At 38.6% G+C, this 21336-nt stretch overlaps 1 protein-coding gene across 1 annotated transcript in view; it reads left to right on the top strand.

The window, feature by feature from the left end:
* The window catches only part of LOC117435443 (gamma-aminobutyric acid type B receptor subunit 2-like), a 295459-nt gene that overhangs the window by 221848 nt on the left and 52275 nt on the right, over nt 1–21336 (top strand). The window contains exons 12-13 of the mRNA XM_034058593.3: nt 594–701; nt 6977–7099. Coding sequence (XP_033914484.1) covers nt 594–701; nt 6977–7099 — 231 coding nt within the window. The remainder of the gene's footprint in view (nt 1–593; nt 702–6976; nt 7100–21336) is intronic.

The raw sequence follows: 21336 nt of genomic DNA, 5'->3' as shown, positions 1-21336 counted from the left end.
AGAATAATATAGTGGTGTATGCTGTACAGATACAGTAGAGTAGGTCTACTACTTCATTTCTCCAAAGTATCCTTGTAACAGAAAATATGATACTGGAGAAACACAAAGGCATATTTGTGGAACACCACAGGTGCTGGCTTACTGGAACCTAATCTACTTGTTCTTTCAAATTAAGTATTAGAGTGTTTGAACCACCATATCCAGCAGAAAACCATACTTCCTATCATACTTCTGTGCCTGTCGCCTGTGCTTTGCCATGCTCTCACTTCGCTTGACTGCACTTTCCTGTGATTTTCTCATGACATGGCCTTCTAAAAATATATTAACTTTAAAAGCTTGTAAACAGACATAAAGGGCAGTTGCATAACTTGAAAATGATGATGTTCCTAAAACAGGCGTTCAGATTTGAGATGTATTACTTTGAAAAAAGCCTTCTTTTTGTACAGTCTAAAAAGCATGTAAGTTATCCTGTATGGATTCAATGTACGGATAAGGAATGAGACTTTTTAAAAGGTCAACACTTTTTCATTGTGAAGTCAGTGAGACCCTGCCTGGCCGTGCATGCTTATTCCCTGTCCTGCCTCTCCTTGCAGGTGCGCACTTGGATCCTCACTGTGGGATACACAACGGCGTTCGGAGCCATGTTTGCAAAGACCTGGAGAGTCCACGCCATCTTTAAGAATGTCAAGATGAAGAAAAAGGTGGGAATACAGGAGTCTGTTATATGCATGTACTAGAACTAGGGCTTTTTTTAATCTTTATGAGGGCTCAAAATACTGTGATAAATCACTCACCTTTTAGATTAACCTGGTGTTTTGAGATGACTGCATTGTAGCTTGCTAATTGTAGCTCTGCCACTTAATGTGATAACTTTCAGTGTATGCTTCATTTCTGATATATCCACATCTTTAGTGAGACAGTGGCTTGGTTTACATGCACAAATAAAAATAAGTGTTAATTTTTGGTAGTGCTTTCGGGGTAATTTGGGTTTACATGGAGTTTGCTTTAAGTGATTGAAATTTTCCTTTCAAATTCAAGTGACCTAATTAATATGCAAATTTGGGAGGGTATATTTAAATATTTCTGTCAGTGTTCCAATTTGGCCTTGCGCGCCACTATTGATATCGTGCAGATTTCTTAAAAAAATACCTCAATCCAATTCCGCAGGGACTGTGCAAGGCTCTCACCAGTAGAATATTGTTATACCAGGGATGCCCAAACAGTTTAATAGTTTTAGAATATATTTTAAAAAGCACTGAAGCAAAAAACAGTTCATCAGCATTGTAAGTATGTTTTTCATTTTAACAGTGTTAGATACCTGTCAGTGAGATGTATGAAACTGTTCCTTAGATCTCATAATTGAAATGTTTGAAATTCAATTAGCTGCATTTGCAGTTCTTCTGGCGTATCATCCACTTTGCTAGAAAATGGGTGTGAAAATAATGAAAAATCATTTTCATTGGCACAAAAATCTGAAAATTGACATTGGAACTCCTGCAACAGGTCTCTGATGAATGCATCATACTCTGCATTGTTTTCACTTGCAGCACTGCCTGTACCAGTATTAACTTGTATTAACTTGTATTAACTTGTTTTAACTTGTATTAACTTGTTTTAACTTGTTTTAACTTGTATTAACTTGTTTTAACTTGTATTAACTTGTATTAACTTGTATTAACTTGTTTTAGGCTTGAGAAGTGCATGAGATTGCCAGCTCTTGGTTGGAGTTCCAGTAGCTGCAGTTTCTGTTCAAAGGCCTTCACGCTGTCGTATAGCTGATAAACAAGATGCCCTTTCCCTTGCAACTACAAATTCAAAGTATTAAAGAGATTCGTGATGCCGACCAAGAATGCAAGATCCAAAAGCCACTTTCCGTCTAAAAATAGCTGTATATCTCACCCTTTCTCTGCTATTTCACTTTTATTTCTAGTCGGAGTTTAATAAAAAACGCCTCAGGACTTTCCCTCGACTTAACCGCCGAATTTCCTGGTGATAAAGCACATATTCCTCATCCACTTCCTCCAACATCAATCTGAGCTGCCAGTGATTCAGTACTTTTGATCTGCCGAAATTCACCATTTTAATCACTGCTTGCATCACCCTATTTAGCCCAACTGATTTTGCACACAGCTGCTCCTGGTATAACATTCAGTGAATTTCAGAATTTTCCCTCCGCTTTCTTCCACTTTTTGATTAACTGAAGCAGGTCTGTACTCTAGAGAGTCAGCAGGCAAGATGGGGACAGGTACAGTTACCTCCCTGATGCCATCTCATTGATCGCTTCAGAAAAATCTTTAAAACAATTTGGGAGTTTAGATTGGAGAGCAGATTTGTTCCTTATAAGGTCACCTCAACATATGCTCCTGCATTAGAATGCATTAACAAGACCAATCGAAGGGTTACGTACTGGTATTACCATGCACTAACAAGACCAATCGAAGGGTTACGTACTGGTATTACCATGCATTAACAAGACCAATCGAAGGGTTACATACTGGTATTACCGTGCATTAACAAGACCAATCGAAGGGTTACGTACTGGTATTACCGTGCATTAACAAGACCAATCGAAGGGTTACGTACTGGTATTACAATGCATTAACAAGACCAATTGAAGGGTTGCATACTGGTATTACCATGCATTAACAAGACCAATCGAAGGGTTACGTACTGGTATTACCATGCATTAACAAGACCAATCGAAGGGTTACGTACTGGTATTACCGTGCATTAACAAGACCAATCGAAGGGTTACGTACTGGTATTACCATGCATTAACAAGACCAATCGAAGGGTTACGTACTGGTATTACCATGCATTAACAAGACCAATTGAAGGGTTACGTACTGGTATTACCATACATTAACAAGACCAATCGAAGGGCTACGTACTGGTATTATCATGCATTAACAAGACCAATCGAAGGGTTACGTACTGGTATTACCGTGCATTAACAAGACCAATCGAAGGGTTACGTACTGGTATTACCGTGCATTAACAAGACCAATCGAAGGGTTACGTACTGGTATTACCATGCATTAACAAGACCAATCAAAGGGTTACGTACTGGTATTACCATGCATTAACAAGACCAATCGAAGGGTTACGTACTGGTATTACCATGCATTAACAAGACCAATTGAAGGGTTACGTACTGGTATTACCATGCATTAACAAGACCAATCGAAGGGTTACGTACTGGTATTACCATGCATTACCAACATGTAAATCAGTGTCCAGAATGGGTCACAGATGTAGCTACCCTTCAAGCCCTCTTTTTGATTTTACAGCAACAGTGTTTCTGTTACCATGTGGGCAGGAAGAGCATGATGTGTCAGAGAAACTGTGGGTTTGAATAGTACAGTATGTGGGTCTGAGCTGCTTTTAGCTACCTTCCGCTTTCATATTGACCCTGACCCAGTGTTCCAGGCAGTGACATGTTTCACTGCCAGTCACGGAACTGTCTGCAACACTGTGCTTTTGTTTTGCTGCACTTGAGTTAAAAATTAAATTGGGAAATAAGTAGACAGAAAAGACGGTCCGTTTGTTTAATTCTTCCGTGCGGGTTATAAAAAAGCATACAAGGCTCAGTTAACTGAGATGCAGGACAGGAGATTACTATAGGAATGCGTTCTAAAAACTGCTGAGCTGTCCATGAGCTGCCATTCACCTGTGTATAGCTGTAAAAATTACTATTTAGACGTTTGCCCCAAAATGAATTACACAAACGAATACAAACGACCAGTAATTATAGATGAACTTACTGTGCATATAGTACGTTAGATTGGATGTGAACCATGCTGTTGGAGAGTCGTGCCAGCTTTATTAGGGATTATTATCTGTGCTTGTTGATTTGAGTCTCACATAGTCATTTGTATTACTGTCATTGGTTTGCAATGGAAACTCTTATGTTGGTGGTGGAATGGAGCTTTTTCTTCAACAGTCTTTGGTGTATTTATTCATATATTAAGAACAGGCCAAAGGCTTCTGTTCTTTTATTGATTTAATTCCAACGGCTTTTCACATTGAAAGTGGTGGGTTGCCATATGTATTTAAAGATGGAAAGGGTTAAACAGTGGTTAGTTCCACTGTTCTTGAAGATAGCTCTTTTAAATCTGAAAGAGTGCAGTGCCAGGCAGCAGCGATTGTGTAAACCGAAATCCTGCTAGCTCTTCCTCTCTCCCCTCAGAGCTGGGTAAACAGTGGACTTGTCAGTCAGATTCCCTCTGTGTTTTCAGGGAGAAGTGGCAGCTCCATTGTCAGCTTCACTCAACTCCTCAAGTGTTTTGCTCACTCTTGACTAAGCAAAGTTCTGGAGACACAGTACAGAGTATTAAAATGACACACCAAAAAATCTTCTGAGAAACATTTGTTTTTTTCTTATGTAACATCTGATTTAAACACAGTTTTATTATTAGTTTTTCATCATTGTCTATCTAAAATAGGTAGATGCTTAAAATAGGTAGACGCTATACTTTTAATATATATATATATATATATATATATATATATATATATATATATATATATAGGGGCAGCTGGCTCTTTGAGCTAATATATATATATATATATATATATATATATATATACACATTTTTGGGGGTTTAGAAAACAAATGACATGATGGCAGTTGGCTTCTCTGAGGGAAAGCTGTAAATAATACTGTAATTAAAAAAAAAACATCAGTTCATATTAAATTATAACAATTTTACCTTTTTAGAGGTTTGTAAACACTTAATTAGATTTACAGTTATGACATTGAAAAGGTTAACAATGTAATTTTAAAGATCTTTTTACTGTCTATAATCTTATCAAACAATTTTATGGCAGCAACTGTGGTCCTTAGAGGACAAGACAGTAAAACGCAAAGCTTTTCACATTTAATTCTCCATCTTGATGGAGATCATTGGTCTCAACTTTTGCCTCACAGATAACATCAGAATACGCGATCTTTTCTTAAGCTCTTTTTCAGCATCTCTCGCTCTTTAATTGAAAGACCAGAGCAGGGATTCAGTCCTGTTTATGTCAACAATGAAAAGTGTAATTTATTTTCAAAGGAAGCCCTGGATTAGGTTCAGCAACCTTGTTTTGCTTGTATGCACACAGCAACAATAACTGTGTGCATGTCATGACTAGAATGCTGGGCCCCTCGCCCCCGCCACACACAGAAGCAACCTCTTGCGCTAAGGCTTTTTGTTTGTTTTTTTAACTCTTTCCCTTCCTTTCTACCCCAAGACCTAGAATATCAGAGTATATTTTTACAGGGTTTACTGCAGTCTTTTATTAACTGTTATTGTATAATTCTCATTCTGTGACTAACAAAAAATTTTATTATTTTTTTTTTAAAGTAGGATACAGTCAAAGATTGGATTAAGTACCGATAACTATTAAACAGGTAGCTTCATAACTTCATATTGAATATTAGTAATATTTTGTCTGATCAAAATCTAAAGTTTTGCTGGAAACAGTATCCCTGTTTACCGCCAGTGCAGCCCCTAGTCTCTTATTTGCTCTTTTTATTCCTATGAGACGACTTTATACCAGTGTGAGGCAAAGTGGTTAACAGTGTGCAGGTGCAGGTGATCAATAATCAGACAAACAACGATAATCCAGGTGCAGTGAAGGTTTCATTGTATAATCCAATGCCTGGTGGCTAACAGCAGTAAACAACAACAATATTAATGAAGCAATACAGCGGCGTGTAATCCGTGGGTTTGCCCCGAAATAATAACAGTCCCGTTTCAGTTCACCTACACGTAACACAAACACAAACACAAACACCCGTCCACAGCGCGTGCTCTAGTGCTCGTGGTGAATACAGTCCTTAGTGTTAAACAAAAGTGCAGTGTTGTTTATCCGGGTTTAGTGCTGGCCTTTGGCGACAGCTCCAGATCGTGTTAGCCATCCAAATAATTACAAACAGTATTATTAACGACAAACAAAAACAAACAAAACACTCACGTTTCACTGCACAGGTTCTCCTTCTGGTTATTTAACGTAACCATTCACAAAAGAACAGATCACATCACTACGTCCCCTTTTTATAACGTCACCCATGACCCCTTGGTCAACGAGCGCACCCGCTCCTCCAATCCGCGGATGCCACGCCGTTTCCCATCCGGGTCGTTGAGTTCGTATATCATAGCTTTGCCCCCTTTTTAGATGGCCGTCTTCCATCTAACTCTGGGAATAAACTGTCGTGCCATTTAGTGCAGGGTATTATGTTCCCTTTATGCAGCTGTCTTGCAGGTCGGGAGGGAGATCTAACTCCAAGAATCATTCGATCTCTGTCACACAGTGCCAAGAGAAGTAAATGGAAATATTTTAAAGCTCTTGTCAGAATTAATATATGCAGGTGCCCTGTTTATCAAGGAGTGTAATGGAAAAGGCTTCTTTTCTGAAAGGAATAGAATTCCTCGTCCTATACTGTTAAAATCGCTTTACTCCTTTTAAACAATGCACCTTTGGTATTGCACGTGTTGCTAAATAAGGCCCTATGAGTTTCAGTCCATAACTGAAAAAAATACATTGATAATGAGCATCTTAAATAGTACATGTTTTGTAAATGTGATTTTATGACATATTAACAGTTACACTGATTGATGAATATGTTTGATTGAGTGTTGGCTGCAGGCAAAATTCAACCTTGTGACTTTCAAGCAAGAGTGCCATCTAGTGAGTCACCGTACCAACAATTACATCATCTATTGGCTTTAGGATAGCTATAAGAAAGAAACAAATCATCAGAGCTCCTGCTCCAAAGTCAGAAACAATATAATTTCCTTCCAACCATGACCCTTCTCCTCACAAGTTTTTGAAGTCACAGTTTTTACGAGGAGCTGTTAAGATATTTGTGATTTGTTTCTAGTATTGTTACTAAACATTGTACATTCCAAATAATTTTGACCTTAACTTTCATTTATTGGTATGTGAGAACGCCGTCTCACTCATCCTCTCTGACTCTCTTATTTTTCAGATTATTAAAGACCAGAAGCTGATGATAATAGTTGGTGGGATGCTGCTGATTGATCTCTGCATCCTCATTTGCTGGCAGATTGTAGACCCCCTAAAGCGGACAGTGGAAGAATACAATTTAGAGGTAGGTGCTCACCTTGTAATTAGGGGATGTGCAGAGCACTTTACTGGGCTTGGTGCTACATGCTGTGCTGCAAACTAGAAAAGAAAAATAATTGACATGCAGTTGACTGTATAGTTATTGGAAGCATCTGGAAAAACACTTAGTCATTGAGGATGTTCAATACAATCCTAAGTTGTCACACTGATGCAAATTTCTCTATTTGGCCTCTAATTTGAAGCAAGACGAGGACACATTTCTAAGATGAAAGGTATTTTGTGCCTTGTATGGCTTTGCTGTCATCATAGTTGGTTTACTTTTAACTAAAAAAGGATTGCTATTTTTAAACATTACATTATTTTTAGCTATTTATGTAAATTGTTCTGCTTCCGAATACAAAACAGGTAGCAGCTGTGATATAATCACACACAACCCCACATATCCAGTCCTTATGCTTTATTAAAACCATGAAAGACAGCTTTATGTAGCTATAATATGTCACTTGATGGTGTATTAACAAATCACATCTAGGGCCCTATTTTCGTACATGACATTAGCTGTGTTTGTAGTCGTTTAGACGGGTGACTTGTGCGTGTGCTTTTTTCAAATGTGTAGGTTTAGGTGCTCCAGGCATTTATTTGGTTGAAGTTGTCAGTCTATTTTAAGTTGTCACGGCTAGTTAAATTAGCTAACATAACCCTACGCGTGATTTCTGAAGCGTTTACATGTCTATTATTAGCCTTTTAAGAATTCCAGAGTTATACCTGCTTGTACTTGGTGTAACTTCAGTCACTGGTGTTTAAAAGATAGACAATTCACTACCTTTTTGAAATCGAGAGTGGCAGATTTTTTTTTTTTTTTCGAAGCAGTTGGAGTGCAGGCAGAGAGAAGGGGAATAATGAAGAACTGCAACAATGTAGGTGTGATTTTCTAGACTAGCATAAGTGATTTGTATCCCAAACCTCTAATTAAACAGTTAGGAGTAGATGTACTAAAGTGTTGCACCTGTCGCAATAGTCGCAAACCAGTTGCAAACGAGTCGGAGTCGAGGGTGAAATGTACTAAACATGCGCAATGCGGTTAGCGACTTTTTAGGGAATACTTTGCGGCAGCAGTTTTTCTTTGCGGTTCAACCTTAGATGAATATTTAATTATGGGCATTCCTGCATAAATTCGCAAAAAGGGGGTGGAGATAGTGCAAATGAGAGTTCTCAAATATTATAATGAGATTTACTAAAGCTCCCGGCAATTGCGACACTTACAATTGCATCAATTTGTTAAGAACTTTTGAAAGCATGTTTTAAACAGTCTCAATCTTTGCTGGCATTTCCCAGTCCGCTTTTTCTTGTGCATTGCCAGTTGTGCTCAATGCATTTTTGAGGCAAACACTGAAGTACCTAATTTTCGCTAAAGTCAGGATGAACTTACAAGCCTTGAAAACAAATTTCTATGGCATTTCTGGGTTCCAGAATAGACAGCAATAGACTGCACACATGTGCCACTAACCCCTCCAGCTAATTCTGAGCATCTGTATAGAACCATTATCTATTTTGTGTTAATTGTCTAGGCAACTAAGTTAAAAATAATAATAATAATAAAAAAAAACATGCTAAAATCATTTAATTTCAATTTTAAATAATCTTTTATTCGCATTGTACACCAAGGTGTACAATGCAGCAGCATGATTTATTTTGTGTTACCGGTAGACTAAAGCAAAAAGTAAGTGCGCTAGGTATTCATTTTATTTTACTACTGTACTGTATACTGTGTAGACCTACTGTACAGATTTATATTTTTACATAATGTAATGTGTAGCCTACCCAAAACATATTAGTGTTATTTCAGTGCAATTATTTACATTTAAAATGCACTGAGCACTATAAATGTATGTGCTCAATGCAATATTGCTCCTTTAATATTGCTATTACACCTCCAGTTTAACGAGGGGCTACTGTATGATTATGAAAAGCTTTTTGTGAGTGAAGGTGGGGGCCCCACTATAGAATCTAATGGGATTAAACTGCCTTTCATTTTTTATATATATATATAACAGGATTAAAATAGGTAAAATGAAGACAGAACAGAATGCATTGTATAGATGACGTTTACATTTAACAGAAACAATGTTATTTTGATTCTTGCACCCTTGCATGTATAGACGTTATCCTTCAGGCACCCTCTGCTGCAGCAAACCACAACTCAACTCCCGCTATTTATATGAACAATGTCTCAGGACTCTCGCAGTATATAATGCTAGAGATCACGCTAAGAAGACGCAACAAATATTTAAATTAGTATATTGCGGCTCTTTTATTTATTTTATTTATTTATTTCTTAGCAGACGCCCTTATCCATATTCATTAACATATTTTATTTTAATACATACGACAAAATGTGTACTTTGCAAATTGTCGCAACGAAAATGCAAACTGCGGGATGTTTGCGACTGACCCATCTTAGTACATCTACCCCTTAGAAATTTATGAAAATTGGGGCTATACCAGCCCTGACTACACCTGCCTAAAAATAAACATAACTTTAGTCAATTTAGTCACATACGGAAATAGGGCCCCCACTGTATATAGCATTATAGGCCAAGTTATAAACTGTAGTTACAATTTAAAAGCAGTGCTCCACAACCCATCACTAAAACAGATCTTAGGGAATGTGTGTAGCTTCTGCTTCAAGGCTGACTCTAACCAGAAAGGGGTCTAGAGGAGGGAGGAATAGTTTGTCCTTCACTGCAGAGAGTCATGCACTACTCTTTGGCCATGATTGGCACAATCAAGCTTTCTTCTCTCCTCCTCCTCCTCTCTCTTGTTATTTAACAGCAGACCATTCAAAGGAGAAAGGGTTAAACTACTTTTGCACCTTCATTGTGTATGTTGCACTCTTATGTGGGAGAATAAAAAGTTATGCTTCTGTGCTTAACCTCTTAATAGAGGTGTGACTCATATACGATTAAAGCTGAAGTGTACTGTCAGTTTGAGTTCGTGTAACTGGCCAGTAGCATCAGGACAGGCTGCGGTGCACATTTGACACATAATTCTTAGTAGAAATGAATTGTACTGGTGATGTCTGGCTGTTAGTCTGATGGCCCTGTTCTATGCAGCTGCTTATGGGTATGTATTGTTGGTGTTATGGGATTATTTTGGCAGGTCAGGACATCTTACTGAACCAGCACCAAATGTATTTCTTTTTTACATCCACCCGTTCTAAACTGATTGATATCCAAGGTTTTAAGGGTTCACTCTGAATTATGTCGCTCACTTTGCAAGTTTCATCAGTATGCAAGACATGAACAAGCCCCATCTTTGCTGGCGACAGTGAGAATATGGGCACCGCATGGATATATAGTGAGATTCTGGACGGCTTGTTTTATTTACTAAGGTATGTTTCAGTTGTCTTGCTTGTTGGGTGGGAGAAGTCAGGAAATGAATACAGATCCCTCCTCGGGTGGGGTGGGGGGGGGGGGGGTGGCAAACTGTGGCGGAAAGGAGTGCTTGGCTGGATCTTCGTGATGGGATAGTGGACTAAAGAAAAGTGCAAATGACACCAAGCATCTGCTTAGTTTGTCTTCTGGAAACCATATAAAAGGGTAGAAATCTAATTATAATACGCACCACCATATATACAGTACAACAGCAACAACAAAACAGGAATCATGATTTGAATTGAGAATAAATACATTTCAACATGTTTTGATGGTAGTTTGATTACATGCTGTGAAAGTGTGCTCATTTCTTTTGTAATTTTTTTTAAAACGTGTTTGCCCACCACAGTCACTACGTTCCTGGAAATGAGGTTGTGGATAGTTTGTTAGTGATGCCTTGGCTCATTGAGCACATTGATGAGTTCTTCGTGTGTCTGTGGCTTCTGTTGGATGCACATCTTTCTAGAATTTCTCAATTATGTTCTAAAGATCTGGTCTGCATTGCTATTGTCCAGATAACAGTTGACAACTTGGCATCAGTGAGGATGCCCTTCACCATCTACGTGCAAAAGCAGTGGTCAAGTCATCAAAATAAAAAGAAAATTGTGACTTTTTACAGTTCAGTGGGAGATAAATAGCAAAATCAAGGGCTTCAGAGACATCATTTGTTAGCCGTCCCCTTATATATGTTTACCATAGTAAAAGAATAACTAAGTGTAAAAGTGCATAGTGAAAGCACGGTATAAAGTATAGGTGAGCATTGTAAAGCCTGCGAGGTACGGGTAAATATAATAAACAAAATAAAAAAAACATGGTAAAGCATGGGTGAACTGCAAAATGTAGCAAAAGGGTCATTTCAGCAACCATTTTACATAATTTATGCCAGACTTTTAGGAGCCTTTGTCTTTGACCCAGCTTGTAATAGGTTTTTGTTGTATCCAGTATTGCCTTTTCGATAGGTATGTTTCTTCTACCACAACAAAGCATCCATGTGAATCCACTTTGCACAAATCAAAGGTACTGATTGTATCAAGTTAGACAGAGTTGTTTGCTCTGACATATTCTTTAAATGGAATAAAGAGAGAAAAGCAGTTTGCAGGTTTGCAGGTGGCATTTCTGTTGTTTCCCAGCCACCACTCTGCCCGTCAAAGGGAGGGTACAGAAAAATAAACAGGTAAAAACCTAACCCACAATGACCGGTAGTATATGATCTTCTAGGCCAGAATTTTAAAAGGTTGTAAATTATAACTCCAGTGTTAATCAAGAAATCGGTATGTAGCACTGATTTCTGTATTTTCAAGAGGTCGTTATGCCTATTTCGTTATTAAATAATCGTCCTAATGTGATTTCCAAAATGATGTTGATTTATGAAATAATGTTAATATCTTAACGAGCCATGCTTCTTTTTATTTTGTTTGCGTGGGAACTTAAAACCAAATCCGTGTTAATGGTCATATTATTGAAACATATCTTTTGATGTTTGCCAGAAGACATATTGGTTTACTTCGTTGGGGTTGGAAATTATGTTGTAAATGCAGGCTATGTTTTTGTACACCTGGTAATTGACAGCAAGCTTTCTTAAATGTAAGATAGTTACTCTAGGTATTCAACCATCCAGCCACATTGTAGAATACTCAGTGAGCTCAAAGCGGTCACCAGCAGGCTGGCCCTTGTCCTCCAGAGGCCAGTTGCTCGCTGATGTCTGCTGTAGAACTCCTCGGTGTAAACTGGCAATTGGCTTGGTCATGTGATCGCAGGATGCCAACTGACCTTCAGTTCGCATAAGATGTATTGTGGATAAATTAGTCAAAACGAAATCTATATAAGATACGCATTGTGTAAAATGTGCAACATCTGGTCTGCTTTTCTCTAAGCAAACTTTAAAACAGTAATCTGAGGACAGTCTGTTATAAGTGTAAGACTCCAAAAAAGCCACAATTAATTTATTAGGCATCACTAGTATCTTCTCACAATTAATAACTTCTTTTGTTTTAATCATACCATCACTAAAATAGTGTAACGAATCAATCATCCATGATGCTCCCAACGGGGACCAGTTTGGAAATTAAAAGCATTCCCCTATTTCCACCTGGGGCAGTAAGATGTATCTCTTAATTTCAACATTAATTTTGCTGCCTTTGATGTAGATACAGTATACCAGACATTTAATGATATGCTGTAAAATAGTGAACCAGACCTGAATTGTAAAATTAGACAAGTAGAATGCTGTAAGCATCAAAAATGGCAACATCCAGAGAAAATTGCCTCATTATTTCCATTAAAGCAGTTCTCAGAATAGCATACTCAGAATTACTTGATGTCTTTCAAGTCCTTTTCATCTGTTTATGGTGCCTTCTGTAAATTAAGATATGAGTTTTAATTGAAGAAGGAATTGTAATGAGGAAATGAAGTCTGTGCTAAAGAAGGATGTATAGCATGGAGATCTTTTCAGGAAATGGATAACATCTTCAGAACGTGTTCTTCAAAGCTTTGAGGAGTGTAATGTGTTCCCTTATTAAAGCATCAAAGGCTTCTGTGGTCTGTTTCCTGTCTGCTTTTCTTTTTCATTTCAGTTAGGTCTCATGTTTATCAAACAGTGATGCGGTGCAGCCGTGGAGAAGATACAAAAAAAATGATGCCGAGTTGATTGTTTAAATTTAACCCACCGAGGCTCCCCATTCAAGAATATTTCACTGAGAAGGGGCACCATTGCGTAGCAGACAACTAAACTGACTTATTAAAAATAAAAATGCTGGTTATTCAGAAAGAATGTATGTACGTTATGTACGTTGGCTAAAACCTGATGTAGTTAACAACAACAGAAATCCCTATGAGAAATACAGCACTTACTATAGGTGCTGTCAAACTTCTTAGTTATAACGTACAGGATAATCTTTTTTTTTAAGTTTCAAACTTCATAATAATAATTAAAAAAATGATTTTATATCTATATATATATATATATATATATATATATATATATATATATATATATATATATATATATATGCAGTAGATAAACCAGATAAGTGATGTATAAGTTTTTTGTTTTTGTTTTAAATTTAGTCGTTGCCAATCATTTTACCCCGGTTTTCACCCCAATTTAGCATGCCCAGTTATTATCAGTAACCTCGACTCACCGCTCACAACCCCCCCGCTGACTCGGGAAATGGAGGCTGGAACACGCGTCCTGCGAAACGTGCTCCTGGCAAGCCGTCATTTTTCACACTGCAGATCCACAGCAATGCCACCAGACCTATAGTGCCGGAGGACAACACAGATCTGGCGGCTCCACTGCAGAGCCACAGGCGTCCTATCGGCCACAGAGGTCGCTGATGCGTGGTGAGCCGTGGATTCCCCTGCCGACCTAAGCCCTCCCTACCCGGACAGCGCTCAGCCAATTGTGCGCCGCCCCCTAGGAACTCCCGGTCACAGTCGGCTGTGACATAGCCTGGATTCGAACCTGCGATCTCCAGGCTTTAGGGCACACCCTGCACTCCGCGCGAAGCGCCTTTACTGGATGCGCCACTCAGGAGCCCGATGTGATGTATAAGTTGTGTATCAGCTGCTCTCTGCACTTTGAAGAACAACACCAGTCAGGTGTCTCCATCCCCCTGAGCAGGGCAGCCAAGGATCTCCTTTGGGCCTCCAGGTTCATATCAGTTGCTACGACACAAAAGCAGCCAAGCAGAAGATGGCGGGACAGTGGGTATCTACAGTATATCTGATGCACGAGACAAAGAGAAAATATTTGTCGCTGAATGATTGGGAAACACCTCCCCCATTCTGAAATCTCAGTATCTCTTGCCTGGTATCAGATTGAAATCAGCTGGGATGGGCTGGCATATTCGTCAGAAACATGTTGTGTTGAACACCACAGTGCAGTGTATCCCTCAAAGACAGATGCAGTTAAAGCAAGCAAGGGCAGAGGAAAACAAGTTGGATTACAGGAGTGAAAACCTCAAGGGCCCGACTGGTGAGTTCATCAAAACTCCTGGGGCGGATGTTTACTCGGCATATTACAAAGCCTTCAGAGAAATCTTGGGGATACCCTCTACAGTTCATAGCGGCACATAATAGTAATCCTGCAGTATGACATTTGCAGGTAAAACAAAGGGTCGAGTTCACCTACAGTATAGTTACAGTGCCTTGCGAAAGTATTCGGCCCCCTTGAACTTTGCGACCTTTTGCCACATTTCAGGCTTCAAACATAAAGATATGAAACTGTAATTTTTTGTGAAGAATCAACAACAAGTGGGACACAATCATGAAGTGGAATGAAATTTATTGGATATTTCAAACTTTTTTAACAAATAAAAAACTGAAAAATAATTTTGCACGCCCAATTTTTCAGTTTTTTATTTGTTAAAAAAGTTTGAAATATCCAATAAATTTCGTTCCACTTCATGATTGTTTCCCACTTGTTGTTGATTCTTCACAAAAAATTACAGTTTCATATCTTTATGTTTGAAACCTGAAATGTGGCAAAAGGTCGCAAAGTTCAAGGGGGCCGAATACTTTCGCAAGGCACTGTATGTACTTTTTAATTATTCAGTATGTGTTGATCCAGTTTAGTTATAAACATTGTGTACATTTATTAAGGAATTAAAAGGAAACCAATAGGAATAAATACAGAAAACAACCAATAAGCACATACAGCACACACACACACACACACACACAGTCCACAGCCAAACAATTTGCATTTAGAGTGATATAACTGTGCCATAATTTAAATATTAAAGGGTCATTTTGTGTCAGGTTTTTTTTTTCTTTTTTTTCTGGTTGCTAGGTTACAAATTTCTCATAATGAAAGTAATCAATTTAAAACACTTTTTGCAATAACCAGCAATGCTTTGGACTTTGCAAAATCATTATTCGCCCTCTTCAAAGGCTATCCCTTTTATATTTTAAGAACAATAAGCAGGGATGGTAAAAGTACACATGTAGTGACCCTTTTCAGTGGTCTAAAGAGAACTCTGCAATGGCATTAAATCCGAGTATTCCCCACAATAACAAGCTGAAGTAGTACTCGACACACAGGGTTGTATCAGGAAGAGCATCTCTTAAAGCATCGATATGAGCTTTCTGTCTGGATGAGATGGAAATGCAAGCACCCACATTAAATTTGTAGGAGTAGGGGGATGGTTTTCATAATTGTACTGTATGGAACCTAACTTTGCCTCTGCATTTATAATGAAAGCCTCGAAATCTAAATGAACAATCTAAATAAAAGTTATAAAAAGAAACTTCCTAATCCTGTTGACAAACTTTCAGACTAGAACAAGACTTTAGTTTTAATCTTATCTTGTAATTCAGTATTTTAAATTATGGATATAATCAATAGTAAATTAATTGTCTGTGCTGTTGTTGTTGGATGGGATGTTAGTCTAAACAATGTGACTGAATACACAGTGGAATTACAGATGACGATTTTTAATGGAATGCAGATTCAAACACATTAATCCAGGGAGTAATCTCATTCCTGCTGCTACAATGCAGCAGTTTGTTTAGCTGTAAACAAAAAGCAAGCAGCTAAAAGAAATGATCAGCATTTTAATGTAAAGACGCACACTTCTACAGCTATGTATATCGTTGCGTGCAAAATAAAAAATGGTTGTTGAATATGCCAATTGGCCTCATTATTGAATTCTGCAGTTTTTATATTTATCGCTTCATTACTAAATAACAGGAAGGAAAGGTGATTGTGACAAATGAAGCTTAATTATGAATGCACTGCAGCTCGTATATTATGTGAAAGAAACAACCTGAATGTTAAACTACTAGATTTTTTTTTATAATGAAGTATAATGTTGTATGATGTAGAAATAATTACCATTCAATATTGATCCACTGCCATCTTGGCTAGCAGAGTATTCACCGTTCTATTTACCTTTCACGAATGTGGGAGTGTCTACTGAAATATATAACCAAATTGGCCATAGGATATGAAAAGGCGGCCCTAAATCTTATTTGCTTTCATATATATGTATAGGCCAGCCCTGGGCCACCTTAAATCGCAAGTGTGAATGGGGTCTTAGCTGGTTTCATTAAAATAATATGGATTTAAGAGGTTAAGGGATTCATTCAGATAGAAAAAATGTTGCATATATTTATTTGCTCATATGCAGTAGGATACATAAAGATAATCTTCCTTTGGAAAGCTAACACTTACATCATACTGTGTGGTATGCAATGGTTCATAAATAACAATGCATTAATACATTCCATGAATACAGGATCATTGTTGGATATAACATTGAAGTAACTGTACGATTTACACGACAAAAACAGCTTGTATGCAGTTTTAATGATGCAATCAAGCTGTGTTTACACTAGATTGCTATACACAGTTTTAGGGATAGCAGCACACAAAGAAATGCAGTGTCATCTAGAAAGTAAAGGATAGTATTTGATGTCATTTGGACGATGTTGTAGATAAAAGGGTTACAAGTTACATTGACTACTGTTATGCAAAAGAGAGGGTTTCCAAACTTAATGTGGCATTAAAAGTAACATTAAGAAAACTTTAAGTGGCTGTGCAGAGAGCAGTCTTGTTCAGATACATTTTTAATTGCAAAGGCATTTCCTTATAAAGAAGGTCGTTTATACAATCCTGAGCTACACAGTTAATGTTTGCATGCGAGGCCGGTGCTGCAGCTGCACTTGCTGTTGAGCTGTAGAGTGCTGTAAAAGGGCACATGTAGTGGGGTTTCTAACATCACTATACCATGGATGGTGCTCAAAACTGGTGAGTACAGTCGTTTGAATGCCGCTTTGGGAAGTACTTGGGGGGTTTCCTATAGCAACCATAATAAAATTGATTATACTGCAAATTTAAAAGAACACATTGTACACACACAAAAAATGGTTTAAAAAGGGTCTGGGGAAACTGATGTTTATGTAACACATTTGCAATAAACAAAATGAAAATGGGTAACATTCTGGTTTGTTGATTGAGTACTATAGCTGCTGAAGGTGTTTTTTATACAGCAACAGTATATATACAATATATATACAGGGCAGTACAGACTTCTTAACCACAGAATATACTTAGATATTTTGTTTCTAATATGACATTTGTACGCATAATACACATCCAAAAATAAATATTAAAAAAAAAAACATAACCTGACTACCCCACTCACCAATTTAGAAAAATGATCAAGAGTCTAAAGCTGTAGACACACTGGATGCGAGCGAATCATTTAGAAGTCACTACAGTCAAATGGGAGTATCCACACCAGCAGCGAGCGACGTTGCTGAGAAAATTTTGCATCACTAATATACAACCTACTTTTATTTTATCGTCGCGTGACTGAAATGAAACTGACCAATCAGAAGCAAGGTTAACATCCTTGACACACGTTAAACACACGCCTCAAAATACGTCACGCCTCAAAACAAGTGCAGCAGTATCCATTATTTATGATTGCAAACTGAACGACTACAAAGACATCCTGAAGAAAGACAATGCCTGGGTCGCTTGCAGGTGGTGCATTTAGCAGCACTGGGAAATGTTCTTTCCGATTATGCAAGTTGCATAAAAATAGATTTATTAAGAAGCAAAAATAAACCGGCCAATACATGCAGTCTACGTATCCAGCATTTAAATGAAAAATGTGCACTTTTGCTGGCTTTTAAAAATGGTGACCTAATTTTAAGCTATCCGTGACAAGGTGGTGGTCTTTATGTAGCACGTGACGGGTTAAGTTAAATCAAAAGGGGCAGGAAAAGGAATAAATTATTTCTGAATATATATGTGTTTACAACATTTATAAATATCAAGAAACGAGTGGATATAAGCATATACTATTTCATGAACTAAATGTATCAGGTACGGTTTTTTTTTCTTTATTACTGATAATAATGAAATTAATAACTATTATTTTATTTATAAATATTTATTTTGAGAAAATAATCGAGAGTAGTGTCCATTATTGCTTATAAAGACCCTGAGAATAAATGTGTATTATGTCATTGCAATCACTCAGGTGAAACAATGTTGTAATCTGCCCAAACATCAATATTTTTCAGCAAAACTTTCAGGAAGTATTGTAAGGTCCCTCGGGTCATAGAATAACATGTTTTTATGCATGTATCTCTAAGCAGAATACATAATAAAAAATACTTAAAAAGAAAAAAAACAACAATGAAATATTGTGTTTAAAAAAAAATGAAAAGATTATATGGTTTATGAAGTACTTTATAATGTTCCCCTGAGTGTTCTGAAAAAAGGACACCATTTCCAAGATGCTACTGTACTCATTTTTATAGTCAGAGAGTCAACAACAGCCAAAAAACAGCTGGTCCTGGGGGTGCATCCCACTGAAAAATGCTTGTCCTGAAAGAGTTAATCTCGATATCAAGGAGGCGATACATCCGAAGTCATGCGTACAGATCTTCACAAAACCGGCTCTTCCATCAAGGGCACTACCAGTTCTGGAGCCTCCTCTAGAGGAAACCCTGTGGGAGGAAGAAAACCTAAGCATGGCCCATTAAAGACTGGTTCAACAGGGTCTGCTAGAATGTTAGAAGGTATCTCAGATATTGGTTCAGGAGGAAATGGGCAAGAACGTAACAAATTACGCTGTAATACCCGTTCTATCCCCTCCCCTTATTCAGGCCTAACAGTATATACAGGCAAATTATCACTAGACTGTCGCACAATTGCATAGGGGGTACCTTCCCAACGGTCAACCAATTTACCTCGACCTCGAAAGAATTTTCACTGCAGTAGCTGCCGTCTGGTCTCTAGTAGGAACAGCCCAGGAAAACTTTGTAAAATGATCAGTAATAGTTAAGACATAGGGGTAAGGATCTCCGAGGCGACCTACTTGAAGGAAATCCATAGCCACCAGCTCCAGGGGCGCTATAGTGTGAATAGAAACCAAGGGGGCATGCATAGACTGGGGAGGCAGTTTCCTCAATGCACACCAAGTACAAGCGTCGCACCAATGTTGAATGTCCCCCGTCATCAGAGGCCAATAGGAAGAGGACTGTATCAGGGCTCTAGTCTTCTCTGGACCAAAGTGTCCAGCATCACTATGGTACTTCTCCCAAATATCCTTTCTCTCTATGGCAGGTACAACAAGTTGATACAACAGATTCAATTCTTTAGGATCTCGGAATGTCCAACACAGCACACCATTATGGAAAACCAGTCAATCCCATTGTCGCAAGACATCTAGTAGACATTGGGGTTATTATCCGTGTAGACTAAAAATTGGGTGCCAGTTAAATACTCAGAAAACTTTCAGCAACAGCCCACTTGAGGGTTAAAAATTCAAATTTGAAAGAACTATAGTTACGATCATTCCTCTCAGAGGGGTGAAGACTGCGGCTGGCATATGCAATCAGTCTCTCTTTCCCATCTTGGACCTGAGCCAATACTGCTCACAGACCAAGCTGATTGGCATCTGTATACAATACAAAAGGTAATTCAAAGTCAGCAAAGGCCAACATAGGAGCAGAAACCAAAAGTTGCTTCAAATGGGCAAAAGCTACAGCACACTCTTCGGTCCACTCTCTTAGCCGGGGCGATTGTCATTGCACCAGGTCACACTGGGGAATTCCTGAAAGTAAGTCATGCAGACGGTTATCCTTGATAAATCGCCGATAATATCCAGCTAGTCCAAGGAAAGAGTGCAACTCTCTTATAGTCATAGGTATAGGCCAATTCTCCACTGCAGTTACCTTCTCGGGGTCAGGCACAACTCCTGCTTCAGATACATGGTGGCCCAGATATTGTACTTCCTTCTTTAGCAAATGGCATTTTTCAGGCTTTAACTTCAACCCGTGTTGGTGTAACCTGCTGAAAACAAAGTCTAAGTGAGTAAGATGTGTATCAGAAATACACAATGACGTCATTCAGGTAGATCAACAAGGAATCTAAATTTTGCTCCCCTACACAGGTTTGCATAAGCCGCTGAAAAGTGGCCGGGGCATTACAGAGCCTGAATGGCATCCAGTCAAACTTATACAATGCCATAGGGGTAGTAAAGGCAATCTTTTCCTGCTCTTCAGGAGCCAACTGAACTTGCCAGTAACCACTGGTTAAGTCGAGAGTAGTAAACCACGTTGCTTTCTTAAGGCTGGTCAATGCCTCTTCGATGTGAGGTAATGGATAGGCATCCTTCTGTGTTACAGCATTTAATTTACAATAATCGACGCAAAAGTGCCAAGTCTCATCTAATTTTCATATTAAAACTATAGGTGCTGCCCATAGGCTACTGCTAGCGTGAACCTCGCCACTGTCAAGCATACCCTGAATCAGAGATTTACTTTGTGATATATTTTAGGGGGAATTTGTCTATACCTCTCTTTGACAGGCGCAGAGTTCCCAGTCGGTATCCGATGTTGAATTGTACTGATTTTCCCATAATACTCGTCATGGGATGAAAAGACTTCGCTCCGGACATCAACTGGGACCAGTAGATATGGAGACTGGCCCAGCCTCTTGCCGTGCCTGGGAAAAACAAATTTCCACCACCCCATCTTCAATAGGTGCAACATATACACAGCCTGCTCTGTACATACCTCTCTCAGGCGAACCAGAAATACTTCAGCCAACTGGTGGCGATGTAGGTAAACAGGAGTACTATTTCCATTCTGCACGTGTACGGGAACTCTTTCCTGCTCGACCAAACCTATAGATCGAGCCACCATGACCAAACTCTGTATTGCCATCCGCTCCACCATACACAGGTATGCCTGGTTATCTAGCCCTGGTCTTGCACAGCCCCACACCGCAACTTCACTGCAAGCAGGAGTCTTCACCAGGGGCCGGTTGTACTAAAGGGATCCGATCCCGGATCCGGGCTCAGAT

The sequence above is a fragment of the Acipenser ruthenus genome, chromosome 3, assembly GCF_902713425.1.
Source record: "Acipenser ruthenus chromosome 3, fAciRut3.2 maternal haplotype, whole genome shotgun sequence".
Taxonomy (NCBI): domain Eukaryota; kingdom Metazoa; phylum Chordata; class Actinopteri; order Acipenseriformes; family Acipenseridae; genus Acipenser; species Acipenser ruthenus.
The sequence above is the reverse complement of the archived record's forward strand: the minus strand, read 5'-3'. Positions and strand labels throughout refer to the sequence as shown.